This window comes from Eutrigla gurnardus, assembly GCF_963514095.1.
Source record: "Eutrigla gurnardus genome assembly, chromosome: 1".
Lineage (NCBI taxonomy): Eukaryota > Metazoa > Chordata > Actinopteri > Perciformes > Triglidae > Eutrigla > Eutrigla gurnardus.
The window spans coordinates 8,577,499-8,602,237 of NC_139915.1; the positions used below are offsets into that span (position 1 = coordinate 8,577,499).

At 41.8% G+C, this 24,739-nt stretch overlaps 2 protein-coding genes across 2 annotated transcripts in view; both read right to left on the bottom strand.

The window, feature by feature from the left end:
* Positions 1-84: 84 nt before the first annotated feature.
* ext2 (exostosin glycosyltransferase 2) lies at positions 85-19,465 on the bottom strand. Its single transcript, XM_084009119.1, has 15 exons — positions 19,327-19,465; positions 18,521-18,895; positions 18,181-18,404; positions 17,524-17,613; positions 16,550-16,666; positions 16,084-16,279; positions 15,847-15,986; positions 15,660-15,753; positions 11,021-11,152; positions 7,217-7,406; positions 4,308-4,474; positions 3,541-3,684; positions 2,953-3,081; positions 2,186-2,268; positions 85-1,457 (listed from the first exon to the last, which is right to left on the bottom strand). Exons 2-15 carry the CDS (start codon positions 18,833-18,835, stop codon positions 1,319-1,321), a joined length of 2,160 nt encoding a protein of 719 aa, XP_083865245.1. The 5' UTR covers positions 18,836-18,895; positions 19,327-19,465; the 3' UTR covers positions 85-1,318.
* Positions 19,466-20,672: 1,207 nt separating this feature from the next.
* dagla (diacylglycerol lipase, alpha) overlaps positions 20,673-24,739 on the bottom strand; it is a 31,714-nt gene continuing 27,647 nt past the window's right edge. Inside the window, exon 20 of the mRNA XM_084020901.1 lies at positions 20,673-24,264. Within this exon, the coding sequence (XP_083877027.1) occupies positions 23,160-24,264 (1,105 nt within the window). The 3' untranslated portion in view covers positions 20,673-23,159. The remainder of the gene's footprint in view (positions 24,265-24,739) is intronic.

Genomic DNA, 24,739 nt, shown 5'->3' on the forward strand with positions numbered 1-24,739 from the left:
AAGGAAAATGTTATTACTTCATCTTCTTCCCACCTCACACACACGCGCAGTTGGAGGAAAAAACATTTAAACTGTGAGTCTGAAACATATTAGTGTGGATTTTACTTAAAAAAAAGTCATGTAGGTACATAATCTCAGGCAAAAAATGGAAATGCAAATAAAACCATCACAAGGCATTGACATCATGAAGACTGCACCGCTCTCAATATTTATGTCTAAATACTGTAGCTGGGACAACTAGTGATGGAAAATTAAAAAAACAACAGATATAAAGGAAAGTTTAAAACAAAGCATTGCATCAACAGTTATTATATATATATATTTATATATATATATATCCGTTTTGAAAATGGTGGATTTGGTAATTGCCTATTCACTGTACAGCATGCGTCTTCCAATGCATTGTAAACAATTCATTACTCGTATAGTTAATGCAATGTTCGTACACTTAACTCAGCTCATGAAATGATTTAGTGACGTATATATAAATATAATGAAAAGCCTTGTGTATAAAATGAGAATTCAAGATGTCCCAGTAGCTCAGCATCAGTCTTTTAAAATCAGTAGTTACTCTCTCTAAATATTAGATTTATGGTACCGGCATTCATTTACTGTACATCGTCTGTTTAACTGTGTGCGATCACATTCAGTAACCATTAGATAAAGCCGCCATACCTGTAGATACGTCCGTGAAGCATATAGATCATGTAAATATAACATTTGTTACTCTTAATACAGGACAGCTAAAAGGGTTAGGTCCATGTCATCTTTTGAAAAGAAAAGAAAAAAAAAAATCATGGGTGGAGCATCATAAATTATGACTATATTACAGCACTGCTGTGAAATACAAATATATACACTGTATACGCTGACTCCAGAGCAGCTGGGCTCAAAGCTACCAGCTCCAAAACGGTAACAGTGAGGGGCCACAAGGCTCCAATCAGTCAGCCTGTCCATCAAACATCAGACTCAGGGAAACCTTCCAACAGCAGTTCATGCAACAATCGTCTCAGCATTTGTGTGTCACTTTAAGCAGAATTAAAAAAAAAAGAAAAAAAAAAAAAAAGAATTCTCATCACACTCGCCACCATCCTCAGATTTCAGTGTTCTGTCATTCAAGGTGTTGACCTAATGTTCTGTACAACTCTACTTTCTAAGTATAAACTCAAAATGAACGTGAGTCTCTTGAACCGAGAGGTGACAGGAGCTTGTACCTCTTTAGTCTGAATATTGACGTCTTCATATAAAAGACAAAGTTGCTGACAAACGTTTAAAGTGTTGAGGCTGCGTCGGGATAGGAACATCCGTTACAGGCTGGTCAGAGGCTGCCGATGTTGGGGAAACTCTTGAGCTTCTCTGGGAAATCGTCTTTGTAGAGCACGGGGTCTGCACGGTGTTCCACCACCTTCAGAGGCATCGTACCAAAAACCGATGCAAACTTGTTGATGCACTCAGACCTAGGGACGAAAAAAAACAAGTTCTTTACCTTAAAAGCCATTAGTAATGTCTGCATTGATGTAGATGGATGAGGTCTTTAACCTTTTCTTTCCTTTTTAATGTTGCACGGTGCCTACCCTCCTCAAATATATATATTTTTTAATTTTCTGCATTTTACAAATGTTTATAGCTCTATTTACAGACATGAAGAGGATATATCCAGTCATTTATCTTGTGTGGTTATTGTTGCACAGCTCACAGAAAGAGGTAACTGGAAAGAATGAAATAATTAAGGCGTAACATTTGTTTTACTGTAAACTCACCATTTACAGTTAAACACAGTTTAAAAACACAACGTTTTTAAAAAATGAGCAGATTATTTTTAATTGAGATTCGACCAAATTTTATGTCACTGTGGAAAGTTTGTGGTTTGAACTGCTGCAATAAAGTATTACAGCAGAAAATGCTTCTGGTAATAGAAAGTGAATAGAAAACTGGGGAGATGTATGATTGTATTTATTGTATTTATAAAATGTAACTGTGGTGTTAATATGCTTTGCAATATTTGAAAAGAAAAATAAACAAAAAACAAAAAGGCAAATAGGAATAAAAACTGCACAATACTGCACACATGCTTAAAAGGAATTATTGCAAGCTGAAATTTGCACACACACAACATTTGAAAAACAAACAAGATTCTGCTTTACTCTCTCAATTTCCCCCCCAAAAAAGAAAAAAAAAGCCATACCTTTCCACCATGTGCGTCTGATCCAGGGACAGTCCATCAATGGCAGTACACTCTGGGCACTTGAACTTCTTCCTGGGGGTCACCTAAACAGAAGCAGAACAAAGTCACACCAGTGATGTCAGCGCACTTTAACCGAGCAGTCAGACAGACACTAATAAACTATGCAGTCTGATGAAATAAGTCTGTAACATCCTACAAAAAACTTTTGTTAAGTACAGCACGCGGGGGAAAAAATGTCTGAATCATCAGCGGACTTGGAGAGATATAGGATGTATGGCTTTCCTCTGTCTGACCTCCATAACATCTACATCCACAACACATGCCTGCACCCAACACTCTGAAGCTGTGAACATATGTGTGCGTACAAGAGAGCGAGAGACACCGAGAGGAGACGGAGTAGGTTGGTGGGAGAGTGTTCTCTGAAGGAACCTGATGGAGCTGTGGTGGGAGGTGGGGAGCACGGGTGCAGGCGGAGGGAAGTTTGCAGCTTGTGATTTGATGGCAGGGTGTGCGTGACCCCCGGTGAGCTTAGGAAAACATACTCGGAGGGGGAGTGCCCATGAGTGACACGCAGATAAGGGAGGTTAAGGCTCGGCTTTAGCTCGGGCCCCTGCACCTGGGCACAGTCAGTGTGATGGGGAGGGGGAGAGACGGTGGAGTCGAAGGGTGAGAACTGATCAAACCCAGAGATGCTGGTCTGCTCTGTCAGGCTTCAGCCTCCCCCTGCGAGCTTAAAGCACCCGGACCAGTCCGAGCCATGAACGTACCTTAATGGGGGCTTTGCCCGTGATGTTTGCCACCAGGAAGTTCATGGCAATATCCTCACAGTTCATGTGGGCATCCACCCAGTTCTTGATGTCTCCAGGCATCTTGTATGTGTACAAATAGTTGAAGTACTGGAACGGAACGGGATTCACAACAACAAATGATTAGTAGGTGTCATATAGATATACTGCAGACGCCGTTTGACATGGTGACCCACGAGTATGTAGGAGAAACCACTGCACTCGAATTTGCTTTGAACTTAAGTAAGTGAATGAGCTTTTAAGTAGACGTGAGATAACCTTGCTCTACCTATGACACCCTGCTAGTCTATCACTGTAATCTTCTTCCCTGGAATCTGACATGTACCCAACACAGAGGTCTACAGGAAATTTCTCAAATCCTTTCTGTAATCATCATCTTTAAATTCTATTTCCAGATGTAATGGACCACTTCCTTTTCAAAATTGGTTCTGCGTGCATCATCGCTAAGCAAAAGTCCTAACGTCCATGAGTAGCTCTAAGGGAATCGTGTGAGAAAGAGCAGAGCTCCAGCAGTCAAAGCTCCTTGATTTCAGGCTTTTCTCAGGTCACCTTGTGGTAAAAGGCGGCTCCAGTTAGAACCATGGAGACCTCGTTGGTCCACTCCGACTCATACTTCCACTTCCCCATTTCATGGTCCCAGAGGTGCAGCCGGCCTGGGTAGCCCACCAGCCTGTCTGGGAACTCCCTCCAAACCTAGAGCAGGACAGGAAACAGATTGTCAAACATTTTCATTTGAACTAAAAGTGAGAACTGATGGCTTACACTAAAAGAAATGAATGATTAAAAATGTAGTTTTAAGTTTCAAAATATCCCTCAGCATTTTTGTCTGAGCCAAAAATCACAACTGAGCGTCGAATTAAGATATTTTCAGATTGAAGTAGCTTTATGTTCGGCTGAATATCTCACACTTGACACCAGCAGTCAGTCTGATTCTGGTTAGACAGACAGCTCCTCTATTCTGCCTGTATTTCCATGTAATTATCCTTAAACGGAGCACAATTTTATTAAATGGCTTCTAAATGGATTCAGGTGAGTGTGCCGGACTAAGTGGGGCCCAACAGGTATGTGGCCATGGAAAGCATCAGCTCCAGACCTGTCATCATTCCTCACACATCAAACGCATACGGCAGGCAGTCAAATCCCCAACTAGAGGAGAATGAGACTGTAATCCCCCTGAATGACTTTAAACTCTGGGATCAACTTGAAATGGTTCCCTGCTATACATGCCGTCAGAGGAAAGATGGGAAAGTATGGTCAAGGTTAAGGTTTTGTTTTTTTCTGGTTGTTTTTTTTAAAGGGGGGGGTCTTTTTCTCACCTCATAGCCAAACTGCAGTTCATCAGATGTCAGCATGATAATGTCATCATCGATGGCGAGCACAGCTTCCGTCTCGATCTCGTCGTAGGGGAAGAAGCGATTACTCAGCTTGTTCTCTTTGGTCCGCACCACTTTGAGAGGAACGCCAATCTTTGGCCAAAGCGACTCTGCCGGGAGGAAAACAATACAATAGCAGCAACTGCATTTATAGTTTTATACACATAGAAACAGGATGGAAACGAGTAAGTCAATTACTCGGTTAAAGTGGTAACCCTTAGGATTTCTCTCCTGACCCGATGTACTTGTGGTAACAGGATACTGGGGGTAGAAAACTAACAACTGTTGTATTTATAAAGAAGTCAGGCAATAATTCCCATTTTCCCATCATTCTGTGAGCAACTGTGTTTTATCTGTGAACGGCGAAAGTGAAAGCAGTTAGTTACCTGAGCAGTTAGGGGCGTGCAGCCTGTTGCCTGCAGCTTTTCATCTAAAACCTCCAACGGCTTCTCCTTCTTGTTCCACTGCTCGCTGCCTTATTTCAAACTGATCCTCTGTCACAAAATGCTGAAAATGACCGGTCTTGTTTTGGAGATGTATTTTTAATTAACAATTACGATCCATGTCAAGCTCACCGACAAACACACTGCAGTTCCTCTGACTACTTCATAATAAAAGCCAGTAACTTAATACCACATTTTTTTTCGGGGAATGTCACCACAGAGACCCAGTTTGTCATACTGCAGATATATAAATAATGCATTACTTTCACCAGTGCGTCATTGGCTCAATCACTCTTGTGTTACCTCATTGAGGAGTGTGTGCCATACAGCCCCGGGCTCGCTGGACTGCATGTGTGCGCTTTTCTGCTAGTGGATACTGCTCTGTGCGCTCTATCACGTACATGTGCCTGGTCTTTATGTGCACAGGTTTTGAGACTAGTTTCGAGTTTCAAGCTCTTTATTATCGTATGCACAAGAATTACTCACTTCAACAATGCTCGATAAATATGTATGTATAGAAAACAAGATTTACACTGTGCTTGTATGGTGTATATGTTTTTTTTTTTATTTCACACATTTCTTGTATTTCTCACTTCTTGTTTCTTGTATGTTATTTACTAGTTATTCTCTGCATTTATTGTATTATATATTTTAGCATTATGTGCAAAATTTACATTTTGCATGGTCCGTTATTTATATTTTGACAACTGGAAAAGGGACAAATCCCCCCCCTTAAAGTATTTCTGATTGTGATTTAATGAATTGGCCTAAATTTGCCATTTCTTGTATGATAGTAAGTTGATTTTTGTCTGTTGGATGGACTAAATTAATTATTTGAAGATGCAAATTAATTAATTGAAAATAATTATTCAGTTGCCACCCTTCATAGATGCATGACAACAGTATGTGACACTATAATACATTTTTGGTCCAACAACATTCATAAGTATAGCCACTATCAAGGGTCTAAAGATGGGTGAGAAATTCTGAGACTGAGAAATTCTGAGACTGAGATATTTGACGTCTGTCCTGCCAGTGGAAAACAGTGCTCCGGGAGTTTAACTTCACTGACTCATATCACAAAGCTAACCTCAAGCACGTGCAAATCTAACCACACAACGATTCTCCATGAGGCACATCAACAAAGTGTCTTTTTCAGGGGGAGCATTTCAAACATCTTGGGCAGTGTCCATGGCACGGACTATGCAGAGATAGATCACACAGAATGTGTCCCCTCATTAATAGGGTAACTGGGGCCTGGCAGCCTATAAGAAGAGCTCCAGGTCCTGCTAACCACGTCTGAGGTCTCCTGTCAAAAGCTATTGTCAGGAAATCTGCCATGTTAAACACCCAGAGTTTCTTCTTTCACTCCGTCCATGTTGCTGTCATTCCTTCTTTCACTTCTTAAGTTGGAAAGAGACAGTAGGAGAGAGGAAATTATAGGGTGTTATATGAATTTTAAAACTGCAGCCCCAACTCGGCATGGGTCAAAATGCCGATCTTGTTCATTATTCTGCGACTACTTCCTAAATTGTATTCAAGAACCAACAAAAACAAAATCCCATGTTCTGAAGAGCAAGCTGCAATTATTTTGGCTGTTTGGCAGTTAATCTAAGCTGCTGTGTCTTTACAAGTCAAGAGATGAACGGATACAAACGCTGCAAGCGGGTAAGGACCATTTGTTAAACGGAATGTAATTTAGGTTTGTTGTAAGACTCCGTCTTTAGACTCACAAACAGAATAGGCAATATATATATAATGCGATTTTGTGTAAAAAAACAAAACAATCAATCACAATTACTGTGCTTGGTGGGTTCTTTAACACAACACACGCATGCACGCACGCACACACGCACACACACACGCACGCACAGAGGCTCAGAGTCTCCAAGCACATCAGATCAAGGCTTGGTGCAAATGGGGAAATCTGCCTTCATATTTGACTGAGCCCCATGATCTGACCCGTCAATGGCCCCTAGTTAATTCTAATAGGTCACAAAGCTCCAGCCAGGCGCCGCTGATGCCTCTAATGAAAAGGCAACTCACAGCCACAAGGGAGAACTTCAAAGTCGTCTCAATACTTCATTACATCAGCCAACTCTTACAGCAGCAGGACCGATTTAATTCCCGGTCCGGCGCAGTCTTTGTCTGCGTTCAGCAGTCAGAGGGGTAAGACACGATTAATTGTTGTCGACTTAATTGCCATATTAAAGGCAAATAATTACAGCGTGAGGTGTAATAAATAACAACTAATAAGAGCCTGCTATGACACATCTATGATGGAGTACAGCTGATGATGAACACTAATGAAAGACAGAAACCTAAACTCAGCGTATGTACACACAACGATATTGTTCGGAAGGCTTCATGAACGTTCTTGTTTTTTTTATGAGAATGTGCTACACTCACCCTCAGGAGGACTCTTGTTCTGGTTATTCCACACCACCAGCAGCTTAGCCAAGCTAGGCACCTTAGAGATTTCTGTGATGACCCGGAAAAGGCTCTCAACGCGATCGTAGGTCAGCACCACCGCAGTGAACCCAGGTGCTCTTGGTGGGATAAGTGGCAAGAACAGAGGGCTGTTCACACTGGACCATTTCTACATGAGATAGGGAACAAAGAAAAAGCACAGGTTGTTTATTTTTTCATCCGTTTTCATTTGTTTTTTGTTCATTGTCATGGAAAGCTAACAGTCGAGTAGTGGAGCTAGCCTTCTGTGTTAAACTCATCTGTGGTGTTTTCCATGATTAAATGCACTATAATTGTGCTTCACTGGACAGTGAGGTCACCTGCAGCACTTTCCAGATTATGGTGTTTATTATGGAGCAAGACTGGTCCAATAATGTCTCTGAGGGGCTAACGGAGGCCGAGCCAAAAGCTTCCAGTCACAATGCCAAGTCAACCCTTCAGAAGTAGCAGTACAGAAGGAAAATAAAGACAGGTTGGCTGCCCACTCGTATCTACAGCTCTGGTGATGTTAGTATGATGGGTCTTCTGGGATGCAGGATAAATAGTGTGGGACAGACACTGTTGCTCTTAAAAACGTCTTGTAAACCCAGAGAGCTGCACTGACTCCGACTTAGATCAAGTGACGCTGTTAATGACGGAAGCTGCAGGAGAAGTTACTGGAGTTTTCTGATGGCACGTGTACAAAACACTAAAGTTTAAAAGTTACAGCCATTTGAATTGCAGTGACCAAATCAGGGATAACCAGTGTTAGTCTGTGTGCAAACAATAACTTTTGTTTAGAGATGTGTTTTCTCAAAGTGAAATAAAAAGATATCTTTCACAAGCATGTGCTACTCAAACACTAGCAAATGCAGGAGCGCCAGGGTTCACGCTTGATACATTTCTTCAAAGGCTTCAAAAATGTTCCACCCTGGTTACATTGACAATCAGTCTGAGAAGGGCAAAGGGAGCATATCTAACGCAGTAAATCTGTGGGCTTCTTGAAGTCCATATAAACCCCCTTTTTTTCTTCTCCTGGACCTAGGTGGCCACACAGTGATTATGTGGTTTCTTCCACAGCATCAACACACGTCTGTCAACAGAGACACAGCCACTGGCTATTACACAACATCAGTGACTCCTCCGCCAATAAAAAAACACTTTACTGGCAAGTGGAAACTTCCTTGTGGTCATTCTCACATTGTCAAACAAGCAGAGGGGGAAATAATTAAACTAACACACATACGCAGCACAGCAGCATTTGAACAGTAGAAAGACCACTTAAGTCATTTGTCAAGCACAATAAATTAGATGAAAAGAAAGCCGCAGCTCATTATGTCACCAACAGCTCTGAAGGAGATAATGTGTTTTGTTGTAATTTATCCTTCGACTAAAAGAAGAAACATTTTATTTGGCTATTTAAACTGTTTGAGCGTTTCTTCATTAATCTTAGGGGTGTGCAGATTAAGAGCAAGACAACAAATAACTATTAAGCATACAAAATACCTTCATCTGTCTGTCTTATCTATCTGTAGAAACACTCCCATGTCTTTAACATTCAACTCTAACACATAATATCCACATGTTAGTGTTACTAATGTAAACAGATTCACATGCACATTCATTTTGAACAATGAAAACAATAAAGTTGCAACATAAGATACAGGATAATCTGCATTAGTAATAATTAAGTGATTGTTATTATATTGGCTCTATTTCAGCCAACTGGTATTCAAAAGAAAATGACTGATGATCAAACTTTCATTTTAGAGGGTATTTAAAATATTCCCCCTCTATCGTGGCCAAAATTGTAGGACTCATTGCATTTATTTACACTTGAGAGATCATGTCTAATGCTATGTTTCCCCACGAGCGGCAAAGCAACAAACCGGCCAATGTGGCCAGCTACACTGTCGTTGAGTCGCTGTTGAAATGTTGCTCAAGCACGCCATGATGTCGTAAATACGTTGTCAAATAGCAACGGGATACGTTTTTCTTACAAAACAGAACAGGAATTGAAAGTAGGCGACTGGAAATGGTGAAATACAAAAAAATTTAATAAAAACATGATGGGTTGATCCTTCACCAGGAAGAAATTTGAGGCCAACTGAACTTTAATTTATTGTTTATCACGCCATTCAGGCTGCGATTACTGCAGGGCGCCGGTTTGTAGCTTCATGTCATCAGCTACCATTGAAAATGTCTTGAAGCCTGCTGCTTTGTTGCTCGTCGGTAAAACATTATACATGTCATAGTACAGGGTTAATTAGTTTCAGATTGTAGACACCCTCAAAATAAATGTGAAAGTCAACACTTCAACCACATAGCAGTTTTCAATTCTAATAAGCTGGAGAAACGAAAACTAAAATGTATTTTTAAACAAGATAGAGATCAAATAAAACAATAAGCAAATCCCCACAACATATTTTTTTAAATCCGAGATGCCTCCATTCTTGTGATGTAGAAACTTTACAAGTATGCCCATTACCTACAGCTCCAAAACAAAAAGCAGCTTGTCCCTTATTCTGAAACCACCCACCCCCACCTCCCTCCAAAGGCACCAGCAATCCTGGGAAATGTGCTTTCAATTATCAGCCTAAAGACTACAGGAGAAGAGGGGGGGGAAAAGTCTGCCTGATTTATTTAGTGCTCTGTGCAAGTTCTTCTCACCATCCAGTCACTGAATCCATCGAGAAAACACTTCATCTCCCATCGCAGGCAAGAATGGCCAAAGGTCTGTACCCTGACGTAATTAACCTCTTCTGGGTCTGAACAAACCTTGAGACATGAGTGATACTGATAGACTGGACTGGGGGGTTCGATGCTTTGACAAAACATTTTGACATAAGTGGGCAATGTCAAGTGTAGCTGCTGATTCACAATCTGCAAACAAACCTGCTCAGAGGAAACAGCCAGCTTGACCAGAAGCCTATTAACCCTGAATGACAAACACACACACAAAAAAAACAGCTCTCCCAGTGCTGCTTGTTTACACCAACGCAACCTGATGGTGACTTATCTTAACACTCCACTCTCTACGGGGATACTTGTAGCCGTTCGACAGATGCAAACACACTATTATGGGTCCAAACGCATGCTCGCATGCACACGCCTCTACCCCACAGACTGAGGATGGAGGAGACTATCAGATCCTGCTGATTAACAACTCCTGAGAGATGGTTGCCCAGCCAAGCTGTCTGCAGCCACAAACTCCCCCAACCACACACACACACACGCATGCGCGCGCGCACACACACACACACGCAACAAACACATGACTCAGACGTGCAGGAACTTATTTTTCACCACAATGGAGGCATCCTCCTAGAGCAGAACTGCTGACACAAACTGGCTGCCTCCGAGCTAGCTGGGTGTACACCAAACTGTGAAGTGCAGCATGTGTGGCGCTTCAGAGAGACTGAAGGCATCTTCTGTCACTCGGCCACAGAGGCTTCGATTTACAACGCACAGGAGAGTGGGGGAAATTCTGTGGCACTTCCAGCTTACGTATGGTCAAAGCTCCCATCCTGGATGGGTTTCACTCAGATGTCTACGATAAAAAGACTTCTAAGGAATTCAGCTGAGCAGCATAGCAGAGTAAAGCACACAGACTAAATGGATTATATAGCGGTACGTTTGGAGAGGTAAAGCTAAATATCATGTATTCTGAAAGACAATCAAAGTTTAGGACCCCCAAAAGTCTTGCTCAATATGAACAAATATTTGCAAAAAGCACATCAACATCAAGTCTACACTGTTACGTACCACCACAGGTGGATTGTTCCACTGCTCATAAGTTCGTGCAGCATACGGGTAGATGCGGTCGTTGATGATCTGAAGCGTTGTCAAGCCAATAGCCTTCATGGAGCTGAAGTAGGCCTCCCAGAACCAGTGTGCCTGTGGACAAATGGAGCAGACTTCTTAAAATGAACACATAAAAAAAACAATGGACCTTCCCTTCACAGATGTAGTCAATGCAGAATGGGATATTTGCACGGATCGGTGAAAGAACATATGATAACAGTTGACAATCCTTGCGTAAAACCCTGTTTTCTTTCTACTGAAATGTCAATGAAAACGTTTTTTTTTTTTTTTCCCCAACAGACAATCCAAATTCACTCTCATTTTTGGAAAAAAATTTAGTCCCGTTGGCATTTCGGCTGACTATATCTGGGCTTTTTTTCGGCATAGCTTCTTCTTGGATGCATGCTTATGATTTAGCATCTGGTCGCTATGTTTTTGGAGAGGTTGACGCCTGGAAACATTTCAAACCCCACACGATAACAAAATACTGGCAGAGTAGATCGATTTTAAGAAAATCTCACATTATGCCTTCAACTTGACTACAACTGTATTTAATGAAAATGTAGGCATGTTATTATTGCATATAAAACTTTTTTTCATTAAATTAATTCTCATTTTACGCTGTGGAGTGATATCTTTTACATGATAAAGGATAACACTTATGTAAAGTCATAGCTGTAAAATCCAGATCCCCCCCCAGTCGCAGACTTGAACCATTTTGCAGCCCTCTCTAGCCTCTGGACCAACAACTCTTCTTCTGAACACTTTAAAATCTCTTATGACTGTGAACGTTCTGCTTCAACTGATCTCTGATGTGAGAAGCAGAGTTATAATAATAGTTTAATTATAACTGAACCCATATCTTAATGATATCACATTGGCTGTTGGACCCAACTCCAACCCACCTCATCCGTAGTTCACATCACATTGAAAAATAATACCTAGTGAATTTGTTTACGCAGATATTTTGTTTTGAAGATACAAAGAAGGAGAAATTTAAAGAGAAATCAATGAAAATTCTATGGGGTTCATGAACTCTTTCCCACTTTTTATACCATCAAACATGAAAGTTACAATGATCAATCTAGAGTAGTGCCACTGACCATGACACATGTGTCTAGCCTCCTTGCCTCCTGCCGGCTTCTATTCTAGTTAGAAACTTCAAGGGACAGTTCAGAGGCGAGAGAAACCCATAAGAGTTAATGACGCTTCAAACAACACTGTCTACTGCCAGGAGGCACGGTGCTACACTGACCCGACTCCACGAGCCCCTCAGTGAACCACAGATCTGGAGTAGAGGATGTGAATATATGAGTATTTGTGTATAAAGCACTGAGATAAGATTCCCATCTCCTCCTATAGCAATGCACCAGCATGTACTAATGAGCGGCTCAAACAAAAACAATCCTAAGTGGCACGTTGACCAATTGCCTGAATCTCCTAAGTCTGAGTATAAGCACTGGAGTTGTACAACAACACAAAAACATCTCTTATTTTTACAGAGGGGGTGAGGAGAAGCCAGAAAGACGTTCTAATCTCAGGGGGGAATCCCAACGGCCCATAAATCAACCGGTGATGAAAGTTTCCTTTCCGAGCAGGAGGAGGCAGAAAGCAAACTTTGCTAGTACGAGGGCCAATACCACCAAAGCAAACAGTGCAAGCGCAAGGGCCCATACCGGCACCCACCACCCTCTCCCCGCGCCTGCAGGAATTTTTATGAGCGTGGAAGAAGAGACAGTGTTGCAGCATCTAGCTAATATTCTCTACACTTTGTTCCCGTTTGTTCTCCTGGCGAATAAAGTGAATAAAATGTGTGGCGGCAAATAGAGCAACTCTGACTAACTAAATCAGACCAAAATGTACTGTATTTCTCCAATAAAAAGGAAAATATGAATAAGAATATGTAATTATAAGCTTGATGCAAATATTGAGAAACAATGCAAATAATCCCAGGAGTCAGGTCTAAAACATAATACTCTCGCAGTTAAACAAAACAGTCGTACGATGCAACGCTTGGTTGAAACCGAATTATCTTCTCATTTCCCCCTGGTTTAGAAAGTTCCGTGGCTGCTCCCACTCCTTTGTAGTTTCAAAAATAAAAAAATAAAAAGGTCAAAGAGATGATCAAAAACTATTTATATTACAGTAGTCTGCATCACTTTGTTTAATTCAGAGGAAGTTGTCAAGTGCCTGACAGATGATTCAACCTATAGACCAAAATTGGCAACCAGTGAGCTGTGGACAACTAGGCAATCATTAGTGTTTTTGGCATAATCAAAAACAGCAGTGAAACCAAGTCTGGTTCAATCATGCGAGCTGCTCACTGGGAATATTGCATATTTTGTCCAAGATTTATTAGCACTTTACTTTTAACTGTGATCAAAACATTTCTATACACACATACACTGCCTGTTAATAATAATAATAACCTTGTCTCACAGGTGGAAATCAGTCCTTATTAGGAGGACTAAAAATAAACTAGCAGCACTTGACAGGGTGTAGAGCAGGGGTTCCCAAAGCGGGGGTCGGGACCCCCCGGGGGGTTCTTTGACTGAGATGTTCTTCTGGTTAAAATTAAGTTTACACATGACAGCAACGCTTAATTCGATACAAATATGTATGTACGATTCATCAGTTAAAATTTTAATGCCGGACTTTCACTTACGGGGGACTCTTTGTACTTTAGTTTTAATATTTACATTTGGACAGTGAAGCTCTAATAGCTCCTGCATTTGTGAAGGTCAGGACAGACATCAGGAATCTGGTGGAGGACCTCGATTTATAGTTCAAGGATATTAAATCTGCACCTCTTCACTGAAAAGATGTTATTACATTTTTGACTGACTTAAAAGCAACTGACACCTGTCATCATCCCGGCTGATGGTTCAGTTCTGCCTGCTGGGATTCAAAAAGAAGACTGGATTGAAGAAAAGCAGACGCCGTGTAATGTAAGGGAGAGTAGACGGAGATGATATATCAGTTACAGCCAGTGTGTTGTTCTGCATGGTGGAGTGCTGGGAGGCTACAAAAAAGTTGGGAAGACCAGTAGGATCAACAGAATGAAAGAAAATACAAGTTGACCCTCAATATCAAGGCAGTCGTAGAGGAATAACCTGAAGCTTATATATTCTAATTTAATAAAAATAATGGATCTGCAGGTGTTAATCTAATAAGGGTCCGTAGCGTATGCATCCTATTTTGAGGGTATGACCCACACAAGGCCCATGGAAGTCAGTGCACATGGGCGTAGTAGTCTCACTTGAGCACTGTGAACATCTCACAGCTGTTAAGTATGTGGCCTTTTAAAATGTGACCTAAATGGATGCTACGACATCACCTCAAAATTGAAAACGAGCACTACTGACTACTGATGGAAGCTCAACTGTAGTCTGTCACAGTTTGATCCGTCCCTGCAGGATGAACTGAAACTGCACTCATTAAATAGATCTTACTCTGCTAGGGAAAGAAACCCTATCAATATTTGAGTGAATTAACACTTTTGGCAATTGATGAATTCCAATTTGAGGACAGTTTTTTAGGAAGCTTAAGATTCAAAGCAACATTTTAGTCCAATACAAATATCATTAAAACAATTATCAATGAATTTTCTTTAGAGAAGGAGTTTCTTTGTTGATATCACAGGTAGTTCTCTGGCTTTCAACTCTTAAAATTAGTAACTTTTCTATTTATGTTGACAAAGCCTTAAACTATACTCAAGAAGTAAAATATAAGTTGTTAATTATATATTTTGTTCCTTTTCAAAAAGTATGCATCGTGTATTATTCTTTTTACATTTGTAAGCACAAGTCAGCCATGGGAACGTAGACAGACACACTATGAAAACAAAGGCTGCTGAGCCCTCTGCTGGCAAAACGAATTAATTACATCATCACCTTCACCATATCAACCAAAGCTCGTCAAAAATATCTGCTTTAAGAAATCAGAATCACAGGACAGCCCAGGTTTTCTCCCAATCTTTTAGACCAGGGAACAAACACTGACTGGTCCATTACAACACTGCAGTACACAGATCCTGGTTTAGATGTTCTGTACTAATGTGACAAATCCATTACGTTGACATTTCCATTCCGTATTACATTTCTGTTCCTGCAGTGACCTTTAGTTTCTTAAGGGTGAGACGAACCTCACTATGAAGTATTAAATTAAGCCAGACAGAGCAGCAAGTCATGTTTTTGAGCTTGTCTGGTGTAATCCAACCCCCCAAGTCCATCTCTGAGCCCTCAGTCTAAAATGTCTGTTTGGCCAGTATAATTAGTAAATGGACTAGAGTTGATACAAGGGAACGAGGAGCAGCTGAACTGCCTCACTCCTCTCAAAGCTGCATTCTCTTTTGTTTATTGTGGCTCAATGCACATATCAAATGGAAGGAGAGCTTGAGTCGTCTTCAGTGCATTTGACTCAAGCTAAAATCAACACAGCTGAGTCCTCTGAAAACTTTTTAAAATCTAAACTGAGAAAAAGGAGGAAATTCAAACTTACAACAATGACAGCGCTTCTGACCACAATGTCAATCCGAGTTCTCAAACAATAACTAAATGTAAACCACTTTAAATCTGTTTTGTTACATCGTGACGGTTACCTGTCTCTGCATCTCTTCCACTTGTCTGTGAGGAATACTCTTTAGGATGGTGTACATCTCTGAAAGCTTCTCCTCTGGAATAACCACAGACGCCCTTGTGCACAGACAGAAACATTAAATTAGTGAGCAGAAAATGGCTGACTATCAAACCATTTTTTTTTTTCTTTTCAACTTTTCAGTGGTTTACCTTTTCCAATCGAGTACTTCAGAGAATGGCAGAATGTAGGAGTCAGCGAGGACGACGGGGACACAGCCAGCCTGCAGCACGTCGCTGAGGGCGGCCTGTCCCAAGCGCGCCCCGCGCAAAACCACACAGAATGAAGACTCCTGTAGGGACACATTGGGCGTTGTACAAGCAAACTCAAACCTATTGACCAATTTTCAATTTTCTTTGAAGTGGTTTAAATGCAATTGTGCTTCCTACCTGCAGGATCTGTGGGTAGTCATACACCTGCCCCTTGCAGCAGCGCTTTCGTGCAGAAGCAGCACCCTGAGATAGGTTGCTACATTTGTCCAGGAGGAGCAGCGCTTCTCCATTTTCTTCCTTCAAGCGCTCCAGTTCGGCCCGGTACTCTCGGTGGATGGCGGTTTGAGAAGACAGAATAAAGAAGCGTCTTGGCCTGGGTGTGTGGAGACAGGAGATGTGCAACTAGTTATAATTTATATTGTTGACTAAAATGACTCCTCAATCAAGACTAGCCTCGAGAGTGATGAACCACAATTACTTTATTATATTTAGAAGTCCATTCTAAATGTCACACATCATTGTTTCCTTGGAGCACTTTCCGAAGAGAACTTGTTGACGGATTACTTATGTAAAGTGTCTGTGATCCGGTCATGATGTGCTACTCAAACAAGATAATGAGAGTTGATGTGTGAGATGTGCTCACCCTGGCTGTCTCTCGGGCAGCTCAACATCTGCGGAGAGGGGGCTGTAAACTGGAATGCTGACATCATAACCTTGTCTGTAGGTCCATGTAGAGAATCCGCCTCCAGCCAGGAGCGCTCTGAAATACACGGTCCTGGATTGTAACAATGCTTCAACACTCATCACTCACATGAGCTGCCGGAAAAATACTTGAAAACACCAAATTATTTATTTTCTTTTTATGAGAATGCCCTGGTTAACAGATTCCATGTAGTGTACCAGGAGATGAGATGTACTTTGGATTCAGTTCTGTTCTCGGGCAAGGTGAGTATAACAAAGAAACACACCGCCAGTCACACACACCTGGTTCTGATCGGGCTCCGAGCCAAATTGACTCCAGCTGGATGAGCCCAGGAAATTCCTTACAGTCAAAGATAGCGTTCATTGTCTCAAGGCTGCATGTTCATAAACCAAACCAATTTCATCCTCAACCATCACTCCAGCCTGCAGGACATCTTGATACACATAGGCTATCCACTGGTAAATACAACCAGATTTGAAATATCTCCTCAAGGCCTCAGCTTCATCATATCATCATTCTTAACACTTTGTGAATGACTGCAGTTAAAATGCTACAAAAGATTGTATAGTCAATTGGAGCATGAACACTTATTTCAACTGTCCCAGAAATATACAAAAACAAGAAATTATTTATCATTTAAAGTTCTACCTAAAAGTGGGAAGTTCCGCTAGGAAAGCGGAACAACATGCTTCCCTCCTCTGATGTTGTGAATAAAATGTGTACTTTTAAGATGATTCTTAAAACTTTAGATGTCTGTGGATCAGTGGATGACATGTTTTTGGTTAATAAAATGCAAGCACCAAGCCTATTCTGCTTGATGCATGAATTGTGTTTCTGTTCTTCACATTTCCATTCAGATTATTGGGAATATATTCTGCGATATCGAGGCGGCTTTGAAGATGTACAGTAGCTACCTGTCTCTGGGCACATCCAAGGCAGTATTGTAGTCTGGTGGGCCTCCAGGTAACATGTTGAAAAGCAGGTGATTCATCCCTTTGTCCCATCTACAAAAAAAAACAAAAAAAAAAACACAAGATTAGTATTGGAAGAACAACATACCTAACATATTTGAATTTGAATAGAAAATGTAATTAGTGTTTTAAAAAAAATGATTTAAAAGTCATTTTTATTAAACGCCAAAATTAAAATGCTTTTCTCCATTTCAATTGACTTTTCATTAAAAACGGTTTGTTCTTTTGAATGTTTGGCAAAAAAGACAAATTTAAAAACATCACGTTGAATATTGAAATTACTATCTGGTGTGGTTGTTATTTCTGAAATTGTAAGAAATTATTAATCAGTATATTATTTGGTATTTAAAAACGTTTTTGTTTCGCTCTCACAACGTATACATGGTTACTTGACTGTAACTTGACTTGACTCGTCATTTTTAAGGGACTAAAATGCTTCATTTGAGATTTGACAGCAATGACAACAATACAGATTTGCGAGCAATTTGAGAAAAAGAGGTTCATAAAAAGAGCTAGAGAGAAAATGGGTGACAAACTACTGCAGGACGAACTGTTTAAGACAATGATTATTTCATGACTGGCTCTAGAGTAAACGTTTACCTGGCTAGCATTGCCAGAGCCTGTGCAGTCTCTCTGATACGCAAGGAGTTCTGGTTCAGCACATCAACAGATGGGATAAAAAGACAGGCCCTGGTGACGTCGTCAGTGTAAAAGTCACTGTCAGAGATGGCACTGAGCAGGTCATTGTATTCTCGGGACAGTCCAGTGCTGCTGATGGGAACCCCCAATTCATCCACAAACTTCTGCAGAGGGTAGATGTACACCTACAAAAGCAACCATTGCAACAATGGGTCAGAATCGCAAGAAAGGTAAATACTGAGGGTAGATTTACTTTGTGTGGGGGCAGTGATGATGTGAGGTTGTTTTGAGAGACACTTACCTTTATTCTGTTTTTAGGATTGTAGCCACATCTGTACACGTCAAAGCAGGTGTGCATCCGACAGCTGAGGTCCCCCCTCTCGGGAATGGGACTGGACACAGGCAGGCGGACCAGAGGCGCGTCGTGAACACTGCGCTTATCAAGGGTCCAGTCAGCGGCCGACTCAATTGAGTGGGGCCAGAACTGAAACATCCCAGTGGCGATGAGTCCAAGCAGCACCACAGAGAAGAGGGTGATGTAGTATATGCGGTGTTTGGTTTTCATCCGCGGGATGAGAGCAGGGCCCCGTGAGCTGTATTTCCCAGAGGCATACATGGCTGACAGACTGGCTTCTGATCAATGACAGCTTCTTTCCACCATGAATCACAGTCCACCCTAGTAAAAAAGACAAGAAAGAAAGCAAAGCTAACTCCAGAGAATGATCAATACGGCCACGGGTCCCACCCAAAACCTCAAAGTGGAGTTCAATTAAAGTTAGCTACCCCAAAACAACAATCCGATGTTTAAATGATAACGTTACATATTGCCGTGCCTTTGTTGCCAACGAAGGGGATAATATCCTTAAAATAATATACCAATAACGTTATCTACCAATATCAGCAAGGCAAAATACTGACCATAACGCAAAGGAAGCATCTTACATATTAATGAGCTAACGTTAGCTTAATACAGAAGCTACCTGGCTAACTGTACCAGCTGTGTAAACATCCATGCTAACGTCGGCTGAGATTATTAAACGTGACGAAACGACTCCAAAAGAAGAGGATAATTCAACTGTTAAAGGCAACGTTGAATGTTGTACCTACCGAGACGTTTAACGGAACGGGGTTCGACGGTTCAGTCTTGGTGTTAATTCATGGCATGTTAGGAACCAGGCTACACTTGAGAATACAGTGTAGATGCTAAGCTAGCATCGAGCTAACGCTAGAGCTACGGCAAATCAGTGGTTTTCGGAAGTCATTCTTCTTCGCCTCTTACAAGTAATGTAATGACTCAAAATACTCTGCTTCCCTCTGGTGGCAGTGAAGGTATACTGACATATTTTTTTTACATTTAGTATCAAGTAAAATGGTTTTAACTGGCTGCTTCTATTTGTCATAACTCATAATAATACTATTTGAATTAGTATTAGCTTGTTATTTCTGAAACCAATGAGGGCTGTGTCAATTATTCAATAGAATTCAAATAATACAAGTTGATATGGGCCTGTTACAACCGTGTTACATAACAGTCCCAGTGATATGCTAGAATTATAGAAAATATATTAGGGAATCTCGACACAAAGATGTAACACTAGTGGGATTTATATAAGGTAATTCACAAATCTGCTTAGACCAATAAACAAATGGTTTACAAATTAAGTCACGGCTCTAAATATTGACCCCTAATTGTTCAGCCTTTACATGTGTTGGTTTTCTTCAAGTGCACTTACCTGCAGTAAAAAGTGGTATATTACTGTTGGATTTATACCCAATACTCTATGCTGCAAGTCAATCATCACATCATTATAATTTAAGTATTGTTAAATTAAAAACAGAGACTTTACTGATCTGATCTGTCCTGAGTTGGGCAGTGGTCACAGATTTCACAAAAAGCCATCCATTGGCAACAGAGTAGTTGAAAGCAATATTGATCTATAAATAAAACACCCACAGACTGTGTTATTTCTGTATAGAGTATGCAGTACACTTTACTTGTACTGAAGCTTTTCCTCATCGCAGTTCACAGTAATTAAAATTCACCAAACAGGTCCGGTAACGCTTTTATCTAACGGTCATTTGACCAATGCAATCTCCATGACGCTCAACAGTAGATTTTGATCTTTTTCAGACTAACTTTTGTCGGACCACACTCATAATACTCTGCACCTACACTTGGGCTTAATTATAGCTCAGAACAACTCAAAAGTCCTAAAACTGATGACACATTCTTTACATTACATCTAAAAGCACAAACCTTTTTTCCCCCACTATGGGTTAATTTGGCATAATCTACTTATAAATACAGTCCTCATGTAGCCATGGTACTTTATGTATATGTATATATATAAATATATATATATACGGTGAGGAAATCAAGCAGACAGTCATCAAACACAGACAATAGTATAATTGTAGTCCATGGTAAAAGAGATTTGACAGAAATTCCTAGTTATTTTTATGGTTTGTAGTTTATTCCATTACAGGCAGGGCAGTGGGGGGGAGGGATTAAATACATTCTCATTGTGGGGCAGGAAAGGAGGGGAAGCAAACCAGGTAAACATGGACAAGACATAGTTGAATTATTCTTCTTTCAATATAGACCAATTTGTAAATCTGCCAATAATTTGGAATAAATAACTTTCAGATCATGTCAATACTGATATCTTTTAATATAGTCATCATCTCCTTATTGTTATATAGTTGTTTTCTATGTGACTATTGGAATTCATCTTTTTTTCTTCTTTTTTTTTTTAGACATCTGCATACATAATTACACATGGAACATGGTGCTGTACACATCATGGTAAAAAGTATTATAGTGCTTTCTTTCAGCAGTGTTTGAGTGGATGACCGGCTGCAAGCAAAGTTACCGTACGTAGGAAATTGCTGGCCCAACCGTAGTGTATCTTGTGAGAGTCTACTGGGACTGGCAGCGCGACTCGAGTAGTGTCAGACTGTAAACTGGCTGGTACTGTCTGCCGTGACTAATCACAGCAAATCTCAATCCAAAACGGAGAGACTGCACCGATCACTATGGTGACTCCGGGCTTGACGATGGCGCTGCACAAAAGGTGAAGTGCTTGTAAAAAGAGCATATCGTCACCATGCCATGGCAAAATGGAAAATACTTTTCAACTAGGACAGAAAAAAAAGCTGAAATAAATAACTCCTTACATTTTGGGAAAATCTTAAAAAAAAAAAAAAAAAAGTTCCCCGCACTGTCCGAAAAAAAGAAAAGTGAGATAAAAACCACTAACATCAAACCAATCTGTTCGTCAAGAGCAATAAGGATAATAATACCATCAAATATAGCAATAAAAGTGATAACAACATTAACGGTAATAAATAATGCAAATTGTGAGCCACCTGTTACACCCAGAGTGATATGGAAGATTGTACGCCTTGTACAGTATTTTAATTGGCATACGTGATGTTCCGAGCCCATTCATTCATTCGGTCCAACCTCAGGAGAGTCTGAGATGAACCACGTTAAAGGGAAGCAAACACCTTGACGTCCAAAAATGACTGGGAGCACCTTGAGAACAAGAGATGATAACCTGGGACGCTTTTAGAATACACAGTTTGGTCCTGTCTGGTGGTCCAGGCGTTTTTATGTGATGCTCGAGTTTACAGTGCAGAGCTTATTCAGGGTGACGTGATGACGAGACATGTTCCATACCAGCCATGCTACTCTGAAATGCATAAAGCATGCAGACTCGAGGTGCGCATTGCTAAGAGCTCTCCGGCGAGAAAAGGTGCAATGAGACCGGGATGACCATCGGCAAATTAGTTATTGGTTCAAACCCGAGTGACGGAGGTGGTTGTTCTCCAGATGAAAGCCATGGCAGTGTTTTAAGGTCAGTATAGCATCTTCTCTGTGGTGTTGCTCGTGTAACAGTCTACATGTGATCCAACAGAATGGGAAGGAGATAATGAACTTAGCATTTGTGTTTAAATAAAGCAATATCCATATACATATACAAAACTACATCTCATAAATACATTTGGCAATACGATGTATTACATTTTTTGGCAAAAAGGGGGGGTGGGGGAGTAATTGAGCATTATGATGTGTGCAAGAGTACCCAAATGTCAATCGAAGTGACTTTCTGACATTTTCTCTTTAAAAATAATGGGGGTGGGGGGGAGGGGGGGGACTTCATGCACTATAAAGAGTAACCAAAAGACTCAAAAACATCCATAGGCGTCTGTAATAACTTTGTCACAATCACTACATTTTTAAGACACATGAATTCTCACCAATGTAACACACGTACTCTCTTTCTCAAAGTCAATTCTTTGTAGACCTGAGGAACATTTCATAATGTCTTCTCACTTCTGTTGATAGATGAATATGTCCTTCACATTCCTGATTTGAAAAGAAAAAAAGAAAAAAATGAAATAAAAGCTGGACAAAATAATAATAATAATAATAATAATATTCCGGAGCTGCTGAGGGTGCAGGAAGTTGTACAGCACATCAACCCAGATGATGTGCCTATGCTAACCTCTTCTACAGTGTTAGTTTTTTAATCCCTGCTCAGTTAAGTTTTCTCCCTTTTGTTTGTCTGGGAGTCGGAACAATGCTGACGCGTCCCCACGTGGGTGAGACGACATTGTTTTGGAATGGCATCGTGAAGCTACAGTTATTTATATTCACCCAAAAGCAGTACAGCCCCCTGGCATGCAGAGAGAGGTATCTTTTTTTTTTTTTTTTCTTAGTCATTGCAATCGTGTGAAAATGCTATAAACAGCGTTCACCGGGGGACACCTGAAGAATGGAAACAGTTTGTGAGTTGGTCGGTCAAGTTCTGTCGTTGGCTCTCCGATGAGTGACTGCATTCCAATCGCATGCATGTACTGTGATATGTTTTACATCTTAAATGACTGCACCTCTCAATTTAGAGCAAAAGGACATAGGAGTCTTCAGGAGTCCACTACACCACAGACGCTAGTGTGTTCTCCTCGGGACAGTGGCAAGGGCTAGATGTCCGTAGGGAGTGCATGGTCGGCAGGGCGCCCTCGCCGGGGGAAAGGTCGTTGAGCTCCTCAGACGACGAGAGAGGGAAAGAGGGTGACAAGGAGATGCCCGAAGAGGGGTCAGCAGATCCAGCAAAAGTGCGTGGGGGTTTGGGGACTAAGTTAGGCTCCAGTGTTGCTCTGGCCAGAAGTTGCTTGTCATCCAGCGGCTGTCCGTCTCCGAGACACTCGCCCTGCCCGAAGGAGCCCCGGCCCGACTCCGACTCCCCGTCGGACAGCTCCAGAGGTGGCGAGCTGCTGCCGTCTAGTCTGAACAGAGAGTCTAAGTACTGGGCGAACTCCAGCACTGCCTGGCTGGGGTTTCCATTGGATAGTCGAGGTGGAGGAGTAGAAGCCGCCAGTCCGGTCCCGGCGCTTAACTGTTTCTCCACTGGCTCCAGCTCCCAATCTTCATTTTCTCTATCCATTGGCCTCGAACCGATCTCTGGGCTGAGGGGAGCGTTAGGGGTACTCCCCGGGCTGTAGACACCAGGGATCTGTTGGTGGTCCCCATCAGGAAGCATTTGGCGGTTGGCGTTAGGCTCTGGCTTGAAAGGCTGAGCCAAGACTCTCTGATGTAGCGGAGCCGGGGAATGGTGTCCACTGTAGCGAGGGGTTGCAGGAGACAGCCGCATGGTGTAATCCGGGGGGGACACGGACTCCAGCGGGGTGAAGAAGGGCCCGACCTCCCCGAGGTGCTCGGGTGTGTCCTGGCAGAGGCAGTCAGCACCCAATAGTTCAGTGCGAGAGCTGAGAGACGGGTTCTCCTCGGGGATCGGCGCATCCAAAGGGAACGGGAGGCAACTCAGCATTGGCGAACCCCTTAGTGCAGCCGAGGAGCGTCGGGAATCCAGGCTATAGAGGGATTCGGCGTCCGAGAGACTCTCCATGACAGCAAGAGGCGCTTTGCGTTCCCTCAGCTCCACTGCGAGGCGCTCCCGTGCTCCACGCAGCACTACAGGGACTGGGGGAGGAGGGCACTCAGAGAAACCATCCAGGGATATTTCAGACTGGGCACACGAACTAGAGGAGAGGAGAAGAAGGGGTTGGAGAGGAGTGACGGGGAAAGGTGGGGAGAGGGGATCCGAAACACAAGACAGACATGAAAAATGGGACAAAACAACTAACGGAGGGTTAAAGAAGAGGTAAACCGGAGAGGTGTTAGTATCTACGCATTCTACAGACTAGGTGGACCCCAGCAAAACACTACACAGAAGGAAGGAAGGAGAGACGGGGATGCCAGGAGTGTATCCTAGTGCACTTGTATTAGTGTCTAATACAGGAGAGACAACATCACAATTCAACCCTCATGACCAGGAGGTCACACTGACTTCGGACAGGGGCTAAACCAGAGAGGGCGAGGTGGGAACTGAATACTACCATACGTCGCAACTGCTCTGTGGTCAGACAGCGTGCATGCGTGCATGAGAGAAGGGAGCACATTATGCAAAGTTAGTATTAGCATGCATTGCTTACCGTAACATTGGTTTTTGTCTTT